Below are 21,004 nucleotides of genomic sequence, written 5' to 3'. Positions count from 1 at the left end.
GCAATCAAACATTCAGTTCCATATGAAGAGTTTGTTAGCAAAAACTGATAAGTCCATTTTTTAAGATTTTGAAGTACGGTCTGTGTCATAAAGTACAAAATAATACCTTTTAAATGATATATTGGTCACTACATATAAAGGTACATTTTTGAAGTTATGGTCAAAAGAAGCAAATATTTTCTTATTATTCTCGTTATTTTTCTTGACCTTTAATCGCAAATATCTCCGTTTGGCAAATATGGACTTATCGGTTTTTGCGAACAAACTCTTCATATCATTCAACAAGTCTAAGATAAAATTCACTGCGATAATTTTCCATTTCCCATCAAGATTAATAGAGCTGATGAAAATTTTAAAGTCAAATACCAGTAATTGCGATTGAAAACCAATTTTGAATGCAAAGAATTAAAATAAAAACCGCTACAGAAAAATAGATATTTTGATACACAACATTTTTAAAATGTCAATGATTGTTTTCCTAAAAATGAAATTTTATGTGATAGAAATTTAGTAACAAACATAATACAACAATGATAAAACAGAAAATTGTGGTGTGTATTCTCACAATGTAATTTTTCTTTTTATTATTTCATTTGTATTTTTAGAATGTTATGTTCTACTGCTACCGTGTATGTAAACATTGCTTGGGTTCTTTTCCATTTCGCCTCATACAGAAAGGTTCGTTGAGGGCGCCAACAGGTGAATTGAGAAAAATCTCACCCACCGCATATGGCTGATTTATCTGTACTTGGTACGCTGCCAGCGAACTCCGCCGGGCGGGCCGACTCGGGAGCTCGCTGGCAGCACTCGCAATGGTTTCCGTTCTCCCGTCCCGTCGAGTCGTCTACGTCTGGCGGTACTTTATGGTCGACCTTTGGACGGGCCTGTTGTAAACAATAACGAAATTAATAGATGAAACCCGCGCTAAATTTGAGATTGTTTTGACAGAGCCCATGTGATTACGAAGGGGGTGCCGAAATATGCAGCTATTGTAAATTGGTAACAGGCAGCCTCGTATTCGTAAGTATTTTAGCATTCTTTTAGAAATGATTATGAAGATTTTGTAGAAATTGTAGTGAGTGTACCGGTAATGCGGTATTATCACTCGAGTCTAAACCAAACATTGATTGAGCTATCAACTCAGGGCTACTGAATAAGGCCTCCACGCTGCTTTTTATTGCTCAGGATATAAACACTCAAACAGATAAACTGAGCTGAGGAGGGAGGACGGAAGATCTGGCGAAAAGCCGTGCATTGGGAATATCAGTAAATATTTGACGCGAATGACAATGTAATGACTAGTTTAGAGAGAGAGAGAGAGCTGCATACATTGTGACGTGACACTTGACAGTGTATTTAACACTGAGGTGTCATGAAAGGATGGTAGGCCTAGTTATGTATTGAGTTCATTCGGTCATTTTCTTTGTATCAGAGTTGTAATGCCATTGCCAGGTTAGGGTGGGATTTCACGGAGCACGCGAACGATTTGCGAAGGACGCGAATGGCAAAATCCAGCATTCGCATTTTGGTCTGCAAAAGATCGCCAAACGAACGTGAGGGTTCGGAAGCGTCGTCAATTGTTCGCGAATGTCGTTTTTACTTCGGCGAGAATTTCAAAAAAGTTTGAAATTTTCTGCGAACCTTTTCCGCACACTTGGTCGTGATTTGCTCGTGAATTGTTCTCGAAAGTGTCTTTAAAGCCTCGTCATATGCGCAAGACCTTCGCAAGACACGCGCGATGTTCGCAAAATGTTCGTGAAACCCCAAACAGACTCCGAAACTTTGGAGAATGTCTCGCGTATGTTACGCGAAATCTGCGAAGTTTTTCCGATCATTTTACGACGTAATCACAAACTGTTCGCGTACCTTTTGAGACATTCTCGCGAACGTTTAGCGCACGTTTGGGGGATGTATGACCTATACGTTTTCTACAAATAAAAATCGTAGCATACACCTAAACATCAAACAATTATTAACAACTTTAGTAACAAAAGAAATTAAAGACTAGCAAAGAGAAAGATATATTTGATATACAAAAAAAAAACGCAGAATACAGTTAAAATTAATCTAAAGTATGTACAATTTTATTTGAAGTGTAGAGATTAAGTGTTGGAGGAACTGCAAAAAAAAAAAAAAAATATGCTTTACATAGGGAGATACGTCCTAGGAAAAAAATGTAGGCAAGTACACAATAGAAAAATGAGAGAAAAAGAAAGGAGAAATAGAGGAAAGAAAAAAATTCAACTCAAGACAGCTTCCACCTCTCCTTGGGTACATTTTCTCCCATGATTATAGAAAATTTTTCGTTGTTCGCATTTCCGTCGCGTGTTCTTCGTGTACGTAACATGCTGTACTTTAGCAATGATACACACGACATTCGCACATACGTCGTGGAAACTTCGCACAAATTGCGCAAGAATAGTTTTTGGCTCCATTGTCGGAAAACATTCGGAGAAAAACTTTTCCGAATGTTGGATTTTGTCATTCGCGTCCTTCGCAAATCGTTCGCGTACTCCGTGAAATCCCACCCTTAGCAATAGCAGCTTCTTGGAATTCATATCTAGAAGTCTATTTGTATTTGATGCTGCATGCAGATCGATGCATGCATCTAGCTATTTAACATTAGTTTTGTTCATTTTATTTACTATTCTATGTAGACGAATTACCGGTTCTTGGTTAAGTGCATGGGAGTTGTTTTTATGTAACAATACACCGTATTATATTTTGGATCAAAAATTCGTCTTCCATTGATTGGTTAAAAGAGCTTCACGTGATTACAGGTATTTTGAACTATTTTAGAGTGTTGGTGTGTTTGACACTCCATGAAGTACTATTTGCAAAATGACGTCATTTTTATGACAACATTTTGCAAATAGTATACTATTTGCAAAATGATGTCACAATCACCCTTCTTTACTATCAAGTGTCCGCGTCCGGTCCCGAATTCTAGTGTTCAGGTTTGCAGCGGCCATACGAGCGCTTGGATACATGCGACGGGCAACTCTGGCGGTGCCACGGCTACTACGTTTTTCAATTTCCGATCTCTCGCACTGTTGCGTATTGCAGGCGCTGCGTTGCCGCCGCAGTGCGGCTAAGCCTAGGGCCTATATAAAATGATTTTCACTTTTTATTCAAATTTTTGATCCAAAATATAAAACAAATATACTTTGCCTAGTTTTGAGTTTCTTGTTAAAACTATGGGCCTCGGTGACTCCAAACTAGTACTATTCACTTCGGGGCTGCGCCCCTCAGTGAATAGTACTAGTTTGGAGTCACCTCTGCCCATAGTTTTAACAAGAAACTCTCAAGGCCAAGTGTATTTGTATACTGTATACGCCGAATATTTTGCGAGGTTTTTATTTTCGCAAATCAGCTGCTATTCGCGAAATTAAAAACATGCGAAAATATTTACTCTATTAAATGCCGATATGAATGTGATGTACGCGCATGATATTTCTCCGTTCAGTACAGGACTCCACGATCACGAATTTAATCACTCGCGAAATTGTCGGGAAGTCCCGATTCGCGAAAATTTAGACTCGCGAAATATATAGTGTACACAGTAATGTGTGCTAAAACTTGAGATTGATTTAGTGCTAAGTAAGTAGATCTAATGTTATAGGCTTGTAATTGTTTACTTATGTTTAATCCATTCCTTACAGGGGTCATACTAAAGACAAAGATTCAGGAACCTGGTTTTATAAAGTGGTAGGATTCTTTTCTGATGTAGACAAGAGTGTCTGTATTCGTGGCTTGAATTCATATTTATTTGTGTTTTGTTGACCAGAAAAATGGCTTTGATAAAAAGATTAGAGTGTCTTGTTTCAATATGTTATTTTTTTTTTCGTATCAAAGCTAAGTTTAGGGCAGTTCCATGAGAAATATTCACTTTAGTGAAAAAAATGAAGTTTCAACTTAGTTTCAAGTTTCACTTCAGCTCTCAAATATTTTTTTTCTAAAGTATTAAACATAGATATTTCTAATAATTTAATCTTTTTGCATAACAAAATTTGGTATTTATTTCAGTCGGGAAAAATATCTTATAATGTGTCACAATGGCACAGAAATTTGGCTATTTTTCAAGAGTTTATTCTGTCTCTAAAGAAGGCCGACTATGTCCTAGTACTAGAGAGGTCTTGTTCAGCTTTAAATTGTAGTTCGTTGTTTATATCAATGGAAAATCACAATCGGTTTTCATAACATTCATCAATTTTAGACTTATTTATCCTCAAAGATATATGATTTATTGTAATGTCCATTATGTTCTTTATTGTAAGTTTTCATTGCCAACAGGAAATTTGTATTGAAGGCTCTCGGAGAATTGCGCGAGGACGGGTTAACGGGAGATTTTGGACTATCCTGGGAAATCCCCTTATTCCAGAATAGCCAAGATTTGCCCTTTTGCTATGTAAGGTAAATGCACCTTTGACGCTAATGCAGTTTCAAACTCAATAGATATCATCCTGCACAGGCATGCTTCTGCTGAGAGGTCCTAGGATATTAAGGTTTTAGGGTTAGGATGTGCTATAGCATAAGGTATCGCTGAGAATGCTGATGGAGTGGGGAACTGCATTTGCACCTGCACCATTTACCACACTGTGTCATTTGATCCTCCTGAACAGCCTAGCAGATTATAATGATCCTCAAAATGCATGCATTTAAGACTCACAGCGTACAGTTAATAAATTTTATCTATAACATCCCTTTTCTTTTTCCTCAAAGGCTAGACCAGCTGTGACAATGGCACTGAGGATGGCCCTTGGAAGCCAGTTTCAGAAAACTGGCACCAAGAGGTGGCAGCTATGTTTGGCATTGCAAGGGGCCACAACAAGAGGCTTCCATCAAAGTGCACTTGGTTTGGGTACTGGACACACCTCATGGACAAGCAGCAAACGCCAAGCCACTCTGAAACAGGCACAGATGAAGGATATTGGTCCACTAGGAAACTACCACACAGCCATGCAGACATCCCTGCGTCAGAGATCCAAGGAGATGACAGAGGAATCGACGAGTGATGCAGCAAATGTGGGATCCTCGGTCGCATTTTCAGACTTCAGAACTGTCTTGGCCGAGACGGTCCCTGACTCTATCAATGAAGCTGATAGGGGACCAAAGTATAACAACTACCTTGAAGGTGGTGAAGATGAAGAAAATTCCTTCATCAGTCAGTCTGGGAGAATGCTCCTGTTCCCATGGAGACAGTTGAATGGACATGATGAAATGCTGCCAGACCAGCAAAGAGAGAAAATGATCAGAGGTGAGAAACAGTGCTTATATGTGATTTTTATAGGTAGTTAAATATAAATGTGATTTATCTCTCATAAAATATCTCACATCAAAAGTTATAATGTCACATTCCTCCTCAATTAGTTTTGTCAAGTGTTGCTTACCCTAAGAAGAACCAGATAAGTTCTACAATGTTACTTGTCAAATATTTCCTATTTGTGAAATATTACAGTTTATAAAAGGGCATCTTGACATACTACTGTGATATGAGATGGTTTAATCATAAAAATGGCTATGTTATTGTTTCTATATGATTGTAGGACTTGCTTTTTGCTTTAAAAAAAAGAAGAAAGATTTAGACATATTCTTGATACACTGTAATAATCATTCAATTTTCTCTGTCATTTATCAGGTGCTAGAAAGTTACCGTCAGTGACAGACATTCTACAGAAGACGATGTCACCAGAGAATGCCATGGCTTTGATGCGATGGGAGCTGTTCATGATCAAAAAGATGGGAGTTCCTGCCTTTCAGAAGCTGAGGAGAGGTGGGAAAGTGGTCCATGCACTATTCATAAATAACCACAAATGATTAGATTTAATTCTTATTTTCACCATACAGTGCTTGGCTCTGACTGGCATTTGGATACTTGTGTGAAAGTACTCTTTTCACAGCTAGTTTTCACAAAATGTTACTGCTTGAAACATAAGGTGTTTTGAACCAGCCTCTTTTGTGTCATAGACAAAAATGAAACAAAAGAGAGCCTTCAATACTTTAAAAAAAATGTGCACTCAGTCCTATGCTATAATGTGTACATTAAATATATTCTTTGTATATCTTCACCAGTCATGGAAAAACTGACACTTAAGCAGTTTATTGTTTTTCATTATAAATCCCTTTTTCGATTTAAAAAAAAAAAATGAATACAAAAAACTAATGCAATCACTTTCAATGTGTCAATGGAATGAATGGAATGTTTCTTCATCTTCAAGTCATGTTTATCCCATCATTTTTTTTTTTAAATGGTATATACAAATGGATGTGTATAAGGTACTAATCTCCTTTCTCCATTCTTTTGGAAAGAGATACAAAGCAATGTTTGAAGCTTTAGGAGTTTTACTGTGATTATCTTCCCTCCCCACAGAGATGTTTTCTGAGGGACGTCAGCTTCATGATAACATTGGCAAGGTCTTGAAGGACAACCCAGAGGAAGTTGAAATTGGAAAAGGAATTCAAGGTAAATGTTTAACCCGCTGAAGACTAGTCCCAGGTATGCTCGGGCAGGTGTCTACGGGAAATGTGTGTTATGGCAAAATCAGCTCATTCTCAACGGGTTATCTCATACACAAGATGATAAACTTTTATGGATTAACAGCTGAATGCAATCTGTTTGTGGACCTCTGTCTGTGTAACTGGTACTCTATGCTATCAAATGGTAAAGAGGGAACATTGGCAGATTGTGCTATTAGCACAAAGGGGCACAGCTGTTCTTCTTAGGTGTTGGGGCCAAGTGAACTATCATCGTGAAAGTTTAGGGTTCAAGCCCAGGCGCACCTCATGCATGTGCTACCAGCAAGACACTTAATCCACCTCACTCCTTTCTGCCTGGGTGTGCATAAATGGGTAAGTGGTAGGAATTTAGACAATTGAGGTTCAACATACTGTGTATGTGTGGTGGGGGGAATGGGGGTGGGATCAGAAAGTACAGCAGCCTGGAAAATTCCTTGTGGAGTAAAGTGAGTTCTACTGTACTTTATTGCAATATTGCAAATCTTTGTTATAAAGTGTAATCTTGTGAAGTGAAAACTTGCTGCAGTCACTTTGAACACACTTTGAATGGTTGATGGCAAATATGACTGAAATGTTGCACATGACTCCAGCATCAACAATACTTCATCCATTGTGAGAAAGTTACTGCAGTCACTTTGAACACACTTTGAATGGTTGATGGCAAATATGACTGAAATGTTGCTTGTGACTCCAGCATCAACAATACTTCATCCATTGTGAGACGTTTGTTCAAACATCAACCAAGTGTATGCGAGATGATTGTCCGTGCTCCCACACAAGGGAAATGAGTTTTGAAGTCATCTATGACTTTCTGTGTGTCTGATGCAGGTTACTGGAAAAGCATTGAGAATGTCCTTCCTGAGCTTAAGGGTGATGATTCCCCCATCCTGGAATGCCATGTCAGACACCCCATCCTTGGTTACCATGGATACTTGGACTGCATCACCCAATATAGGTGAGAAAACTGTCGTCACTGAAAGTTTTGTAACATCTCAAGAGGATGTTGATTTGAAGGTTCTCTATTCCTCATATGTCTACATTTTTCTTTTCTTTTTCTCAACTATCAAGTTAAAGGCATAATTTACCATTTGCAGATGAAACAAAAACCCAGCAATAGTGTTTTAAAATAGTTCTGAAATGTGAGTTAGGGATAGAAACAACCACTGTAAAAATTTGAATTCGCATGATCGACGTTAAGTATTGTTACATACACAAAATGTGAACAATAGATATAATAAAAATGTTTCCAGACTAAACCGTCTACAGTTATGGTTTATTAAGAAAAATACTGATATCTCCTTATAGTTTAAGCTTTATTGTGAAAATGTTATATGGTAGGATGTTTTGTGATACAACAGACCTACACATATGCATCAAATGTAATAGCTTGAAATTTTTTAAAATCACTGCTCCCAAAGGTAAACTGGATCTTAAATGTAATAGAGTGATATATTTTTTTTTCATATGACTGCTATGTGTGCTCCTGTGAGTATGTATATCCCTGTTACCTGTGTAAGCTGTGTTGGGTCTCCAAAGATTCTTTCCTTCGTGCTAACATTTGTAGAATTGTCATATCCTTGAGAAGAGCCTACCCTTTGAGGTACTAACCCGCCAGTTGTGAGGATTTGAGATTTGAACTAAGATGTGCACCATTTCCAAGTTGTTTGTTTTCTTTTCTTTAAATTTTAGTATGGAATAAGCAGCAAAGTTAAAATGAAACCAATTTTGATATTATATTTGTTTATCAGGGGAAAACTTTGTGTCATAGAGTTCAAGACATCCAGGAAACCCAAGAATGATCTGGCAAAGTGCTTTGACAACCCCCTCCAGGCTGTGGCTTATGTCGGTGCCCTCAACTTTGACCCCAGATACCAGCTGCAGGTATTGTAGTTTGTCTATTCCTCTGCATTTCATGTTAGTGTCTAGTTACGCAAAATGTGTAAAAAATTTCAACACCATGAAAATGTCCAACGTTACAGTAATCAGTAGTGTAAATGGATGGCCAAAAGGGGAAATGTTTGAATTAAAAGATATATATATATATATATATATATATATATATATATATATATATATATATATATATATGTATATATATATATATATATATATATATATATATATATATATATATATATATATATATATATATATATATGTATATATATATATATATATATATATATATATATGTATATATATATATGTATATATATATATGTATATATATATATATATATATATATACCGGGTGTCCCATAAAAAGCGGAACGGTGAATTTTCAGTACTTTGCGTTCTAAAAGTGATACATTTTTTGACATCATTATAAAGAGCATCTTCCGCAGAAGACAATGATACCAATATCATTAAATTTGGTTCAGTACTTTTTATTCTACGCCAATTTCTGAAATGCAGTCATTTTCAAATTTCGCCGGATTTTTGCGACTTATGAGATAATAATTTGAGTGCGACACGCGATCCATACGGTGAATATTGTGTAAGCTCGGTGATCCATGTCAACAAAAGATACAGCTTTCACATTGGGCACTGGCCAGGAAAAAGCGGTGTGTGTGTGTGTGTGTGTGTGTGTGTGTGTGCGCGCGCGCCCAATATGAAAGCGTTATCTTTTGTTGACATGGATCAACGAGCTTATACAATTCGCCGTATGGAACGCGTGTCGCATCCAAATTATTATCTCATAAGTCGCAAAAAATTGAAAATGACTGCATTTACAGAAATTGGCGTAGAATAAAAAGTACTGAACCAAATTTAATGATTTTGGTATCATGGTCTTCTGCGGAAGATGCTCTTTCTAATGGTGTCAAAAAATATATCACTTTTAGAATGCAAGGTACTGAAAATCCACCGTTCCGCTTTTTTTGGGACACCCAGTATATATATATATATATATATATATATATATATATATATATATATATATATATATATATATATATATGTATATCCACTGTATATCATTGTATTTTCATAGCCATCCATACTAATGAAAAAGCAGGAAAACACTTTCCATATTCAGTGCTATTTACCTCCCCCCCCCCCCCCCCCCTGTAAAAAAGCTAGGGAATAATAGCTCAGATAGATAGAAAGATACGTAGGTTGATGATTGCAGAAAAATGGAAAACACGTTGACTCGTTGAAGACAAATCCCGAGTATACATGGGCAGATGTCGATGGGAAATACATGTTATAGCAAAATCACTTTGTCCTCAACGGGTTCATGTTATGATAGGTAGATGGGTCAAATGATATTAAGAACAGGATTGATGTGTTAAGAACTAAATGAGATAGAAGATGATGAACCTTTTTGCACATGAATGTGTCTTTGATGATGCAGGTTGACCAGGCCTTGTTGGTGATAGCATACAAGAATGGCTCACCAGCTGATGTCCATGTCATGACCTCTGACCTCTGTGACCTCTACTGGCAGAGGTGGCTGAGAAGACTTCAGGAGTACAGGGAGATGGAGGGGAGGAGACCTCAGGAAATGGAAGCAGCGCAGGAATCCTGAACGTGCCAAACCAAGGAGACTCACGGGAGATTACATTGGACAAGGTGTAATGGCAGTAACAAAAATTGAGAATCCTTTGTGTGTTTGTTTGTTTGTTTTGTTTCGTTCTTCCCAAACTTTATGCATTACAAAAAAGCAGTATGGGAGTGGCAATCGGCTTCAAAATGCCCTGTGTTAAATTTGCTGAATGAGTAGGTAAACTTGAGACTTAAGCATGGAGGAATGGAGATATTTTATCAAGCCCTTGTCTCTTTCTGTTAATGATAAATGACCCAGGGGTATAACATGTGCCACTTTTCATATGAATAGAAATTTCTTGATTGTTATTTAGGTGATTTTGTGGTATGTTTAGTGCGCAAGTTAGGACTAACAGATTCATTTATCTAAGTTGTTTGTTTGTTTGTTTCTAATAGAGTCTGGCTCTAAGATGCTGTTTGATGCTGTTTAATGGAGGACACCTGATTTGTTGTTTGTGTTTGTGGAGCAAACATTTGAATGTATGTTTGTTTTGGCATTACCCATGCTCAAAGAAGTCACAAGTGGACAAAGGCTTGACAAGTACCAATGGATCACGTTTACAACAAAGTTACTTTACTTTAACATCATTAGATACATCAAGTAATATCAACGAAATACCATTTTTCAGGTTCAAACAGTACTACCAAAAATCTACAGCCTCAGTATTGAAAGAGGAAAAAGAAGGCCTTCCAAAGAACTAAAGTCATGCCAGTACTTGTATTGCAGTACATCACTATGGAGTAGTCAGTGGGCATTCAACCTTAGTAGGGAATGATGACTGGTACAGTACTACTTGCAGAAGTTTGCAGTGGTTACTTTAGATGAACCTGTGATGTTCTATTTAAACATGGAAGTGTGATTAAGATCACTCACAACCACACATGAAGTCAATTAACACAGTTGCCATTTATGGCATTTCCCCATATATTTGATACGTGTACATGGTACTACTGGATCCCATATGCCAATGTTTCGGTGCTTACAATCCCAAAGGAGGTCAAATGTGGCCAAGCTCTTGTCGAACCGTGACAATCCCCATTCAAATTGTTCAAATACAGTTTGTGTATGTTGTATTTGCAGTAGTAGTAGTGGTGGTGGTGGTAGAAGTAGAAGTAGCAGCAGCAGTAGAAATAGGAGCAGGAGAAGAGAGCTTTAAAGAGAGAGAGACAGAGACAGAGAGAGAGAGAGGGAGGGGTGATGGGGACTTGTTCGTTAACCCATTGCTTGTTGAAACCTGACAGTTGCTGTACAAAGACTGTGTGTATACGATATCTGACTGTCATATGGTAAGGGTTAACTGTAAACTGTGTAAATGTAAGGTGTGGCAATATTTCTTGTGATGACTTTCCTTGCGCTTCTTTCTTAGCATGTACATGTGTATATTATTACGATGATGTTGCTTTTAGAAATCAGGGTGATGATTGACAGGGGAGGGAACATAAAGAATGTTCAATCCAAAGGGTTTGAAATGCCATTGAGGGAGGTTTCAAGTCTCAAGATGAATGCTTTACACCTCCCTCAAGATGCTTGACTGTCACATGATCGTACTCATCCAATCACTGACTGGTTTGGGACAAATCAGTATAATTATAATATGTTGTTTGCTTATCTCGAGAGAGCAAATGTTGAAATTCATGGTGGCACATCTGAATTACCTATCACCTCAATTACACCATTGTACCTATTATGATGCCCAGTAAGTTGAAGACTTGAAGAGGGCCATTCAAAAGATCCAATCCTGAGCCTTAAGAGTTCCATGTGATGTATCTACTGGGTGGTCAATTTATGCAATCTGGATTAAATTTGTTGTGCTTCTATTTTCAGTGATCATTGAGCTTAGACTTGAAGGCATTAACTGATGTTGTCTCAACAGTATCAGCTATTCCAAGAATTCACTGCTCTCTGGCTTTATCTCTTACTAATGCCACACCTCCCTCTATACAACTTAAACCCATTACTGTGTGTAACTTAACACATCATTTTACCACTCTCCTGAGGCATGAGTGACAAACATTATTATGCTGCATCCGCATCATTCAAATATTAGTACTTTTAAATTTTAAAACTGTCTGGTGGTTTGTATTCATGCTTAGATGTAACTCTAGTCAGTGTTTTTCATGTGTTTGTTTTGGACGACTTGCACAACAGGTCAGTTGGTGCACCATGTACTGCCTTCTCATCATTTGGCATAGTGCTGTGGTATGTTTGTGCATCAACATTTATTGTGAGGCTTACTAACATTGCCAGAATTTGACATCATTTTTCTTGTATGATAAGGTGACCAGTCACAAGTTCATGTACAGCCTTAGTATTGAAGGCCCTGTGAAAGGACCGTGTGTAACACTGTATTCATCATTGAATGTTTTACTTGTTGCTAAATTAGATGAAATTTGCGTGTTAAAAGCATGGACATTTGTAACACAACTAAGTGTAGCATAAGTGTATGTGGACTTAAGCCCATAAACAAACTGCAGTATTTTCATGTTTATGCATTCTTGAGTAAGTATTACAGTGCGCAAAGTGTGTGAGCATTTTCACACTACAAAATGTTGGGACATTTGTATTGCCTAAGACGTGAGTAGAGGGACAACTTCCAGTAAAGTCTGTATTTTAAACAGGTTTGTTAATCTAGTGGTCGACACAACAGGTCCAAAGTACTTAATACGCCACATATTTAGCGAGTCTAAATTTTCACGAATCGAGACTTCCCAACGATTTCACAGGTGGTTAAATTCGCGATCATAGAGTCTGTACTGAACGGAGAAATATATACGCATATGTCACATTCATATTGGGATCAGAGTCAATATTTTCGCGTGTCTTTAATTTTGCGAATAGCAGCTGACTCGTAAAATTCGCGAAAATAAAAACCTCATGAAATATTTGGCATATAGTATTGAACTGCAGTGTCATAACTGTCCAATGGCATTGTGCATAGTATTCCCTCATGTAAGATATTTATGTTGCCAGTTGGTATTCAAGCATTTTCAGAAGGAAGTAGTGAAGCCAAACAAGATTCAGTACACTTTGTAACATCAATTAGTTTAGGTTGTATGCACTAGGCTTTAAGGAAAAGAATGCATGTTAATAGGAATCATCATAAGTGATTGGATTACAGTGTTATTTGAATGTAGGTCTTGTGACCTGGAATAGCCAACTTTTGCTGAAATATGGCTTAAAACTCAAGGAATGAAGGGTGCAGGAAACGGATTAGCTTTTTTGTTAGCTGAAGGTGTTTATCATTGTTCCATTTCTCCCGTTCGTATCACCTGGTTTAGTTTTTATGTGGACGTTCAGAGGGAAAAAAACTGTTCTGAGCATGCGCAAAAGTGCTCATCAAAATCAATCTATTTATAGCTCACGTCGTCTCAGTTATCACTACACGTTCTGGGCTATTTTTATGTCCACTCAATTTAAGACGTAAAGAGCTACATTATGCACTGATCATATGGGGCCGCCATTTTACTTTTTTATAGGTTGCGTCTCCGCGTAATCCAAAGTTACTTTGAACATGGCGTAGGGAGAGAGAACGGCCAGTGCAATTGTCGTCTGAAACATCCGCGTTGCAAATCTACAGCTCCCCATTGTTGTCGTTACTTGAAGCAGAAACAAACGCACATAGTGGCCAACATTTTTAGTCATCATTGGCTGTTATCAGGTGCTTACTTTGTGGTATTTTCAAGTTGTGGTGTTGATGTAACATGTAACCCAATTCCTAAAAGTACTGTTTGGAAGATACATTTGAGACTACCTGACCAGTGATGATCAGTGTAGTGAGAGGTGGTTAGTGTACATAGCGAGAGGTCATCTCTGACCAATGCTGACCAATCACAGGGAAGTATTTCACAAGGTGTGTGAATATCAAGAAGTATTATGTCATTATATAACAGTACAATAACTTGTGGTGCTACAGATGCTCTTACTGTAGAATTGCCAAAGAGGCCATTGTTTCACGATCTAGCAACTCCAACATCACAGTATTGAGTAATTGTAGAAATTTACCAACAGCACATGGTATTGTAAAGAGAAAAAAACAAAGGCTGATTTCCCATCTTGATGAGCAGTGTGGTTTCAGATACAGCCGTTACTGTTTTTCATGTCAGACATATACCAGTGACAAGTACATGAGATCATGTTTGACTGAAATTGCAAAGTGAGAAATATGCAAAAGTGAATGAGATGTTTGAAACAGAAAATGAGAATAAAAAGTGCAAAAGAAATAAACCCCAGCTGTCCATATTCTTTTGTAATTTTGTAATTTTCAGATGGTAAAGATAGATGGACCATGATTAACAGGAATGACATGATAGTTGGATGAGGTAGGTTCAGTGTTTTACAATGAATTAAATCTTTGCATAGTAGTCCAGTATTCATTTGATGTCGAGCAAGATTTGCTTATCTTTAGTTGTTGTTTTTTTTGTGTGTGTGTTTTTGTTCACAGACACCAAAAAATGACCTCATGGAGAATATAAAGAGAACAATGTCCTTCATGTACAGTATGAAATGCATAATCATGAAGACATGTTCTTTTTAGATTCTACAATTACATGTATTACTTCATGCACAATTATTGAAAATTCATATACATTGCGCCAGCATGACACAGAGCACATGCCACCCATCTTAGAAAATTTTCATCAACAAACAATAGTAGCCCAATAACAGAACCAAACAAAGGATAAGAGGGTTTGTGATCAATCATTTATGGTTGAAATATAATACAGCTGTATCTTCATGCTGAGATCAGAGAAAGGCACAGAATAAGCTGCAACTGAACTTGAACATCATAGGCAGGCAGAGTTATTGCATCAAATGGTCGTACAGACATTTTGTGATACCGTATTTACCGCATTAGAAGTGAGAACAATACAATTTCATGTGTAATTCCCTCTCATCTTTCTTTCTATTACAGCACAACAGTTAAATTTGATCAGTGTTTACTGTACCGGACGGCACTTTACCTTCACTCTACTCTGAACCAATATTATTACTTTTGCACAGCATGGTGATACAGTTCTGGTGCAAAAGGCTTAAATTTGCTCATTTAGACTTGCATTGGAGAAACATATCATGAAGAGGCACTAGTGATGAAGACGACTCATGCAAATCAATTTTTTCTGTTATGTGAAATAAGAAATAAAAGAATTACCAACTGGAAAACACTAAAAATAAAAAAATAAAATAATTTGCATAGTGGAAAGAAATCAAGGACACTTGCAGAGCTATTGCCTGAGCTGAAATTAATCTGTTAGCCACACTTGGAAGGAAAAATGAATATTTATGATTTAGGTTTACTTGCAACCATAAAGCTCTTGTCTTTGAATGCATACAGTATGATTATATTATGTTGTATTCAACTACAGTAATTGTATTTGGCTTCAAGTACATTGTACATTTAAATACTGTCCAACTGCAATGCATTTTTGTTCAAACTCATCTCACTTCATCTCATACATCTACAGTGTGAATGATGACTCAATGTACACATTGCACAAATACATGTTACTAAAGTACACTTCTGTATAAATTAAAAGAGATAGGCACATTATATACACAAGAATAATTACAGAATAAAGTTATATAGACATATTTACACTTTTCATTCAACACTAGTTGTAAAGACACATTGAAGAACTAAGCCATGGCTAGATTCTCTGACATACCAAATAACTCTTGCACACCTTTGCATTTCACTGGATCATATTAACCCTTTGTGTGGTTTGAATGCTGATTGGCTCAAAAACCCCATAGCATTGTACACACTGTCTAAAGTCCCTGGCACAGAAAGGGTTAATTTTTCACTATGTTAAACACAGTGCCATAGCTGTTAAATAGTTTTCATGGCATGACTCCATTACCACAAACTGGGCCCGCACAAAGGACCCACTTTGTGCATAGAACCACTGACAGTATACCAAATTTACAGCTAATGAACAAGTGTTTGAAATACACATACCCTGCACACACTTTCACTAAAGTAATTTACAAATATTGCACTTATAAATAGTAACAGCAATTATCTACACACATGGGGCCAAAAAAAAAAATACAAATACAAACAACCCAATAAATCCTGCTGTCCAGCAAGCATGCTACATAGTTGCATGCAATTTGCCAAGTCTGTATCCAAATAGCACAGGAATAGATATCGTCAGTCGCATTTCACTTTGGCAGAAATGGAGAAAGGTTAATTGCTACTATCGCAAAACAAAGAATTGGTACCACATATTCACTATATAAGTAATAGGTGAAGGCACATGGGTACAAACTAAAGTCTAGTCAAGGTGGCTTTGTGGATGGTGAGGCACTTCAACATCATCTTTAAGCACACTTGAAATTTTGTTCATCTGGCTCAAAATTACTTCCTAGAGACATTTCTGCCAGATTACCGGTAAGACTGCCCTATTGAGAATAGGCAAGGCTCAACATGAGTCATTTAAATTGGATGAAGGCAACTTCACTTTACTTGTGGAGACTGGTACCATATTGTTCCTGTTTAAAGCAACAGGACCATGGACTGGCAGAAACAAAGATTTGAGACAGTTTACTCGACTGTAAAGCTTCTGACCAGTCCTGCAGCAGAGAGAGACACACCAGAGTTTAATTTTGTTTCTCCTTTCTAGTTCTTCAGTCAACTGATGGAGGAAAACTGTGAGTTAACCTTAACAAGTACCATTTGACACCATTCTCTCTAGATTCAGCTTGCAATACACCATTCAACAGACACAGCAGGGATGCATATAATCAACCCTTCTACAGTTATGGTAGTTCTGGGAAATCCTGGGGGCTATGGTCTGTGGAGGATCTTTGTTATGGTTAGTAGTGTCTTTAATGGATGAACTCGCCTCGGAAATTACATTCCTGAAATAGACACTTTTCCACCTTATGTGAGCAATACCAAGGGAACGTGGGGGGGGGGGGGTAGTTTAGGCACAAAGTTGCTAGAAGCTTCGGTTCTCATAATGAGCTTTTGATTTGCATGACCAATAAGATCTGTGAAGAGATATTGGCTATAAGACCTTTGTTCATGTCTTAATCCGAAGATCATATCGGCATTTCAGTTTCACAAAAGTATTCCGGGTAAATCTGTACTGTGGTGAAAACAGGAACTTAAAGATTGTAACTATATGATGAAGATGTGCCACTATGTCAGATTTTCAAAACATTTTGTCTTTCAAACAAGAAATATTGTGGACATGTGATGGTCGTTTAACCCATTACAGACTAGTCCTGAGTATACTTATGCAGGTGTCAATGGGGAATGCGTGTTGTAGCAAAGTCAGCTTGTCCTCAATGGACTAATCATGTACTGCAGATCACATTGGTCATGCAAATAGAAGAGTCTCATTTTTTGGTCACTAATGATCTACACCTGCTGACTGCTCACACTTTAACCCGTTGAGGACGAGTCCTGAGTATATTCGGTCAGGTGTCTATGGGAAATGCGTGTTGTAGCAAAATCAGTCCTTCCTCAATGGGTTAAACCTGCTGGTCAACACATTCACTTCTTCTCAGCTGTAATGGGTTTCTGCCTGGAGAGGAGGTTGCCATGACTGGGTAGAGCTGTCTCCGTTCTCCCACCTCCTGCCTGGGTGAGGAGGTTGGTGCGAGACTCAAGATACTCCCTCAGCACGGTGGGTGGTCGGGGGACAGTGGTGGGTCGGCTGCCCTGGGCGGTGTCTGTCGGCAGAATGGCGAATAGAGTGTTATGAATGCATGTTTTACTACTTCTGCAAAACTCCCCATGTTCAATTGTACAGACTTATAAAGGCTCTGTCACAGCATACCTGTAGGTCTCATATGCCTGTTGTTAATTCAGTCTACAACTAACATTTGTGAGGTTTACCTCAAGCATTCCAACAGTTCTTGGTATGATGCCCAAATGTGCATATTCACACATATCCACTACAAAAATGAACTAGTCTACAACATAATTAAAGAGTGCAGGCATTTGCTGGGTCTTTGCAAGAGTATGTTTTTTCTTCAGATAAAATGTCAAGATTCAATGCAACTCCTGACAAAAATAATCAAGCTGAAAAAGTTATGGCATGGTTGTCTTCGACTGATGACAAATGCGTCACCTTGTTTTTCAAAAATTATTCAAAATTTTCATGTAACACTAGCGAACAAGTTAATGTCTTTGTGAATTGCATACTGTTAGTTGTCATCACGATACTGAAAGGGTCCTTTGTAACCACTAAGTATTGACTGTTTCATAAAAAAACAGGTATTAACAACTCGTCTTGCTCATAATACAATTTCATCAGTGACACTTCCCTTACATTTTAAAGTAGTGACAGACTACTTCTGTATTCACTCATTGTTCAATGAAGGCAGGGCATTTTGTGAGACATGTACATAATGATTTTGTAGAGCTAAACGATGTGACCCTCTGCACCATCCAAGACCATGCAATGAAACAGCCCAAATACCAACACAAATCTTTCATATTGCTATCTACAATGGCATAGTGACTCAGAAAGATGAACCCACATGAATGAATGAATGAATGAGTGGATGAATGATTGAAGGACTGACCACATGTTTACATGAATGGAAAGATGAGTGATAGAATGAATGAAAAGTTGAATGCATGAACAATAAATGAGTGAATAAATACACAAGCGGATGAATGAATGAATGAACGAATGAATGAATGAATGAATGAATGAATGAATGAATGAATGAATGAATTAATGAATGAATGAATGAAAAGCACCATGAACTTCCATGCTGAAAAAAAAGACAAGTTCTCAGTCAATGTGTCAGTTTAAAGAAGAACAGGACCACGTGTGTGACATTTTCTTGACATTGTGAAGTTTGAATATAGAATGAGGTAAGACATGCCTAATCCGACCAAGCACGACACATATACTTTTCCAACACATTTTTTCTCTCATCCACATTATAGATCAGACTTGACAATGTTGAACAACTAAGGTGGCTGTTTGTTGGATGAACCATGGGAATTTGTGACAATGCCATATTATGAGAGGGAAGATGGGGTACGGGAAAACAAGAATATCTATCCCATGCCCGTACGATGACATGTGCACCAAAAGAGTGATACCAAATTGCAATACCAATAAGACTGACCCAGTCATGCAACATCTTACACTAAACCAGACACCACTGAATGACGGACCAAGACACAACTCCCTGTGCACTGATATACATTACCAAATGGGTCCTTTTGAAATCAAGACAGTTTGGTAAGACAATGAGTTAGTACATTATTGTCATGAAGTAAAACATAATTTTGTTATGTGATCATGATTAGCATTAAAAAAAAAAACTGTACCTACAATAGTTGTATATGACCAACAAAAGGTAATATAGATATTGCTTGATGTTCAAATGTCACTTCTTCATTTCAAAGAACTTTCTAATCAACATCAATGACACGCTGAAAAGTGAACACAAAAATATGGGCCATCTGATCTCTGACAAGCAATGAAAGGCAAAATGGATAGGGCACGCTTACTAGCTGTAACATAGTAACATCTGAAAACCTCTGAGATGTATTATATCAAGATAAAAAGAAATGTATGGCATCTTCAGCTCCCTACAGCAGCAAGTTAATGCACAGCTGGAGACATCTAGGAGGAAATGATGCAAATGAAGGATGATGTCAGACATCGAGTGGATGGGATGCCTTACCTAGTGGTCTTCGCTCAGCCACATTCTCCAGCAGTGAGGCCAACATGATGATCTCCTGCTGTAGCTTCTCCGTGATGTCCGACACCACCTGCTCCCGCCGGTCGGCACGGCGACACAGACCAGTGATGTCATCCAGGAAGACCTGGTCCCGCTGGGCAAACTCGTCCTGGAGGGCCCGGTCCTTCTCCCAGCCAATCTCCAAATGACCTGTGAATAGACGGTCAGGACACTTAGAAATGTGACATTGGTCCTACAAAGTCTTACCTTGGAATCCCACCTCATGCACAGGTCGGCTATCTCACAAATGGCTTAAAATTGGCAAGACAAATGCAGGGTGATGATGACAACCACCATAACAATTCTCGATAATCATCATCCTTATTGCTACCCTCACTGTCATCATTATCATCATCATCATTATCATCCTCATCACTATCTTCACTATCATTATCATCATCATCACCATCATCATCATCACCATCATTATCATATTCACAATAACAGTGAGAAGAAGACACATCAATATGCAGAAGGTCCAATTCTCTGAAAATGTATATACATAAGATGACAATATCTACTAAACAATTCCAATTTAACTCAGAGTAAAATTTTTGAAGTACATTGTATCTCAAGGCTCTAAATGACTTTATGCATGAAGAAGCTCTCAGAGGTGAATTATACTAGAATGTTACAAGTACAGTTGTATAGCTGCATTGACGCATGCAACAGCATCATGTACAATGATGGATGATCACAAATAGATAGTCCACTTCAAGGTGTTTGAAACACCTGTTGATCCTGTGTTACTAGATGTTGACATATGATTAACATTTACAATGCATCTACCTGACAGTATCCCCTCAAATTAATTTGTGATATAAGCACTAAAAGACACAAATGAATCACATGAGTGCTGTATGGTTCGAGGGTTCGAGCCCATGTGAAGCCTGACACGTTTGCCCTTCAGCAAGGCACTTTGTCCACATTGCTAACTAGGTGTATAAATGGGTACCAGGTAGGATGAGAAAGTTTATGTTGGTTGATCAGCATGTGTGTGCCTGTAAAATGGCGACTGGCTGGAATGCTCCCCAGGGAGTGGAGAGTGAGCATTGTTAGTGCTGGTTGGAAATAATGTATCAAGAGACCGTAGGAGTATGTATACATTGTATGCACCTTGAGTGCTCTACACAGTGGATATGGAGCAATACAAATTCATGTTATTATTATCATTATGATCATAATCATTAATTATTATTACTATTATGGCAAGAAAACTGCCTA

General features: G+C 37.8%; 2 protein-coding genes across 2 annotated transcripts in view; one reads left to right on the top strand and one right to left on the bottom strand.

The window, feature by feature from the left end:
* The first annotated feature begins 4,745 nt into the window (after window positions 1-4,745).
* On the top strand, window positions 4,746-10,129 carry LOC139723144 (mitochondrial genome maintenance exonuclease 1-like). Its single transcript, XM_071634406.1, has 6 exons — window positions 4,746-5,257; window positions 5,639-5,773; window positions 6,371-6,463; window positions 7,345-7,471; window positions 8,265-8,397; window positions 9,872-10,129. Exons 1-6 carry the CDS (start codon window positions 4,753-4,755, stop codon window positions 10,043-10,045), a joined length of 1,167 nt encoding a protein of 388 aa, XP_071490507.1. The 5' UTR covers window positions 4,746-4,752; the 3' UTR covers window positions 10,046-10,129.
* A 7,435-nt stretch (window positions 10,130-17,564) lies between these two features.
* Window positions 17,565-21,004, bottom strand: part of LOC139723178 (uncharacterized) — a 29,847-nt gene continuing 26,407 nt past the window's right edge. Inside the window, exons 22-23 of the mRNA XM_071634436.1 lie at window positions 19,724-19,930; window positions 17,565-17,743 (exon numbers count right to left, since the gene is read on the bottom strand). Of these exons, the coding sequence (XP_071490537.1) occupies window positions 17,565-17,743; window positions 19,724-19,930 (386 nt within the window). The remainder of the gene's footprint in view (window positions 17,744-19,723; window positions 19,931-21,004) is intronic.

This window comes from Diadema antillarum, unplaced genomic scaffold, assembly GCF_040938485.1.
Source record: "Diadema antillarum isolate AM-2024a unplaced genomic scaffold, OU_Dant_1.0 scf00000182, whole genome shotgun sequence".
In the NCBI taxonomy this organism is placed as follows: Eukaryota; Metazoa; Echinodermata; class Echinoidea; order Diadematoida; family Diadematidae; genus Diadema; species Diadema antillarum.
This window is presented reverse-complemented; position numbering and strand designations above follow the sequence as displayed.

What these genes read in the sequence shown, in the direction of transcription:
- LOC139723144 (XM_071634406.1), top strand. Translation starts at nt 4,753, where the DNA reads ATGGCCCTTGGAAGCCAGTTTCAGAAAACTGGCACCAAGAGGTGGCAG. An exon ending in AAGAGAGAAAATGATCAGAG is followed by an intron (nt 5,258 to 5,638) that starts GTGAGAAACAGT and finishes GTCATTTATCAG; the next exon opens with GTGCTAGAAAGTTACCGTCA. An exon ending in ACCCCAGATACCAGCTGCAG is followed by an intron (nt 8,398 to 9,871) that starts GTATTGTAGTTT and finishes TTGATGATGCAG; the next exon opens with GTTGACCAGGCCTTGTTGGT.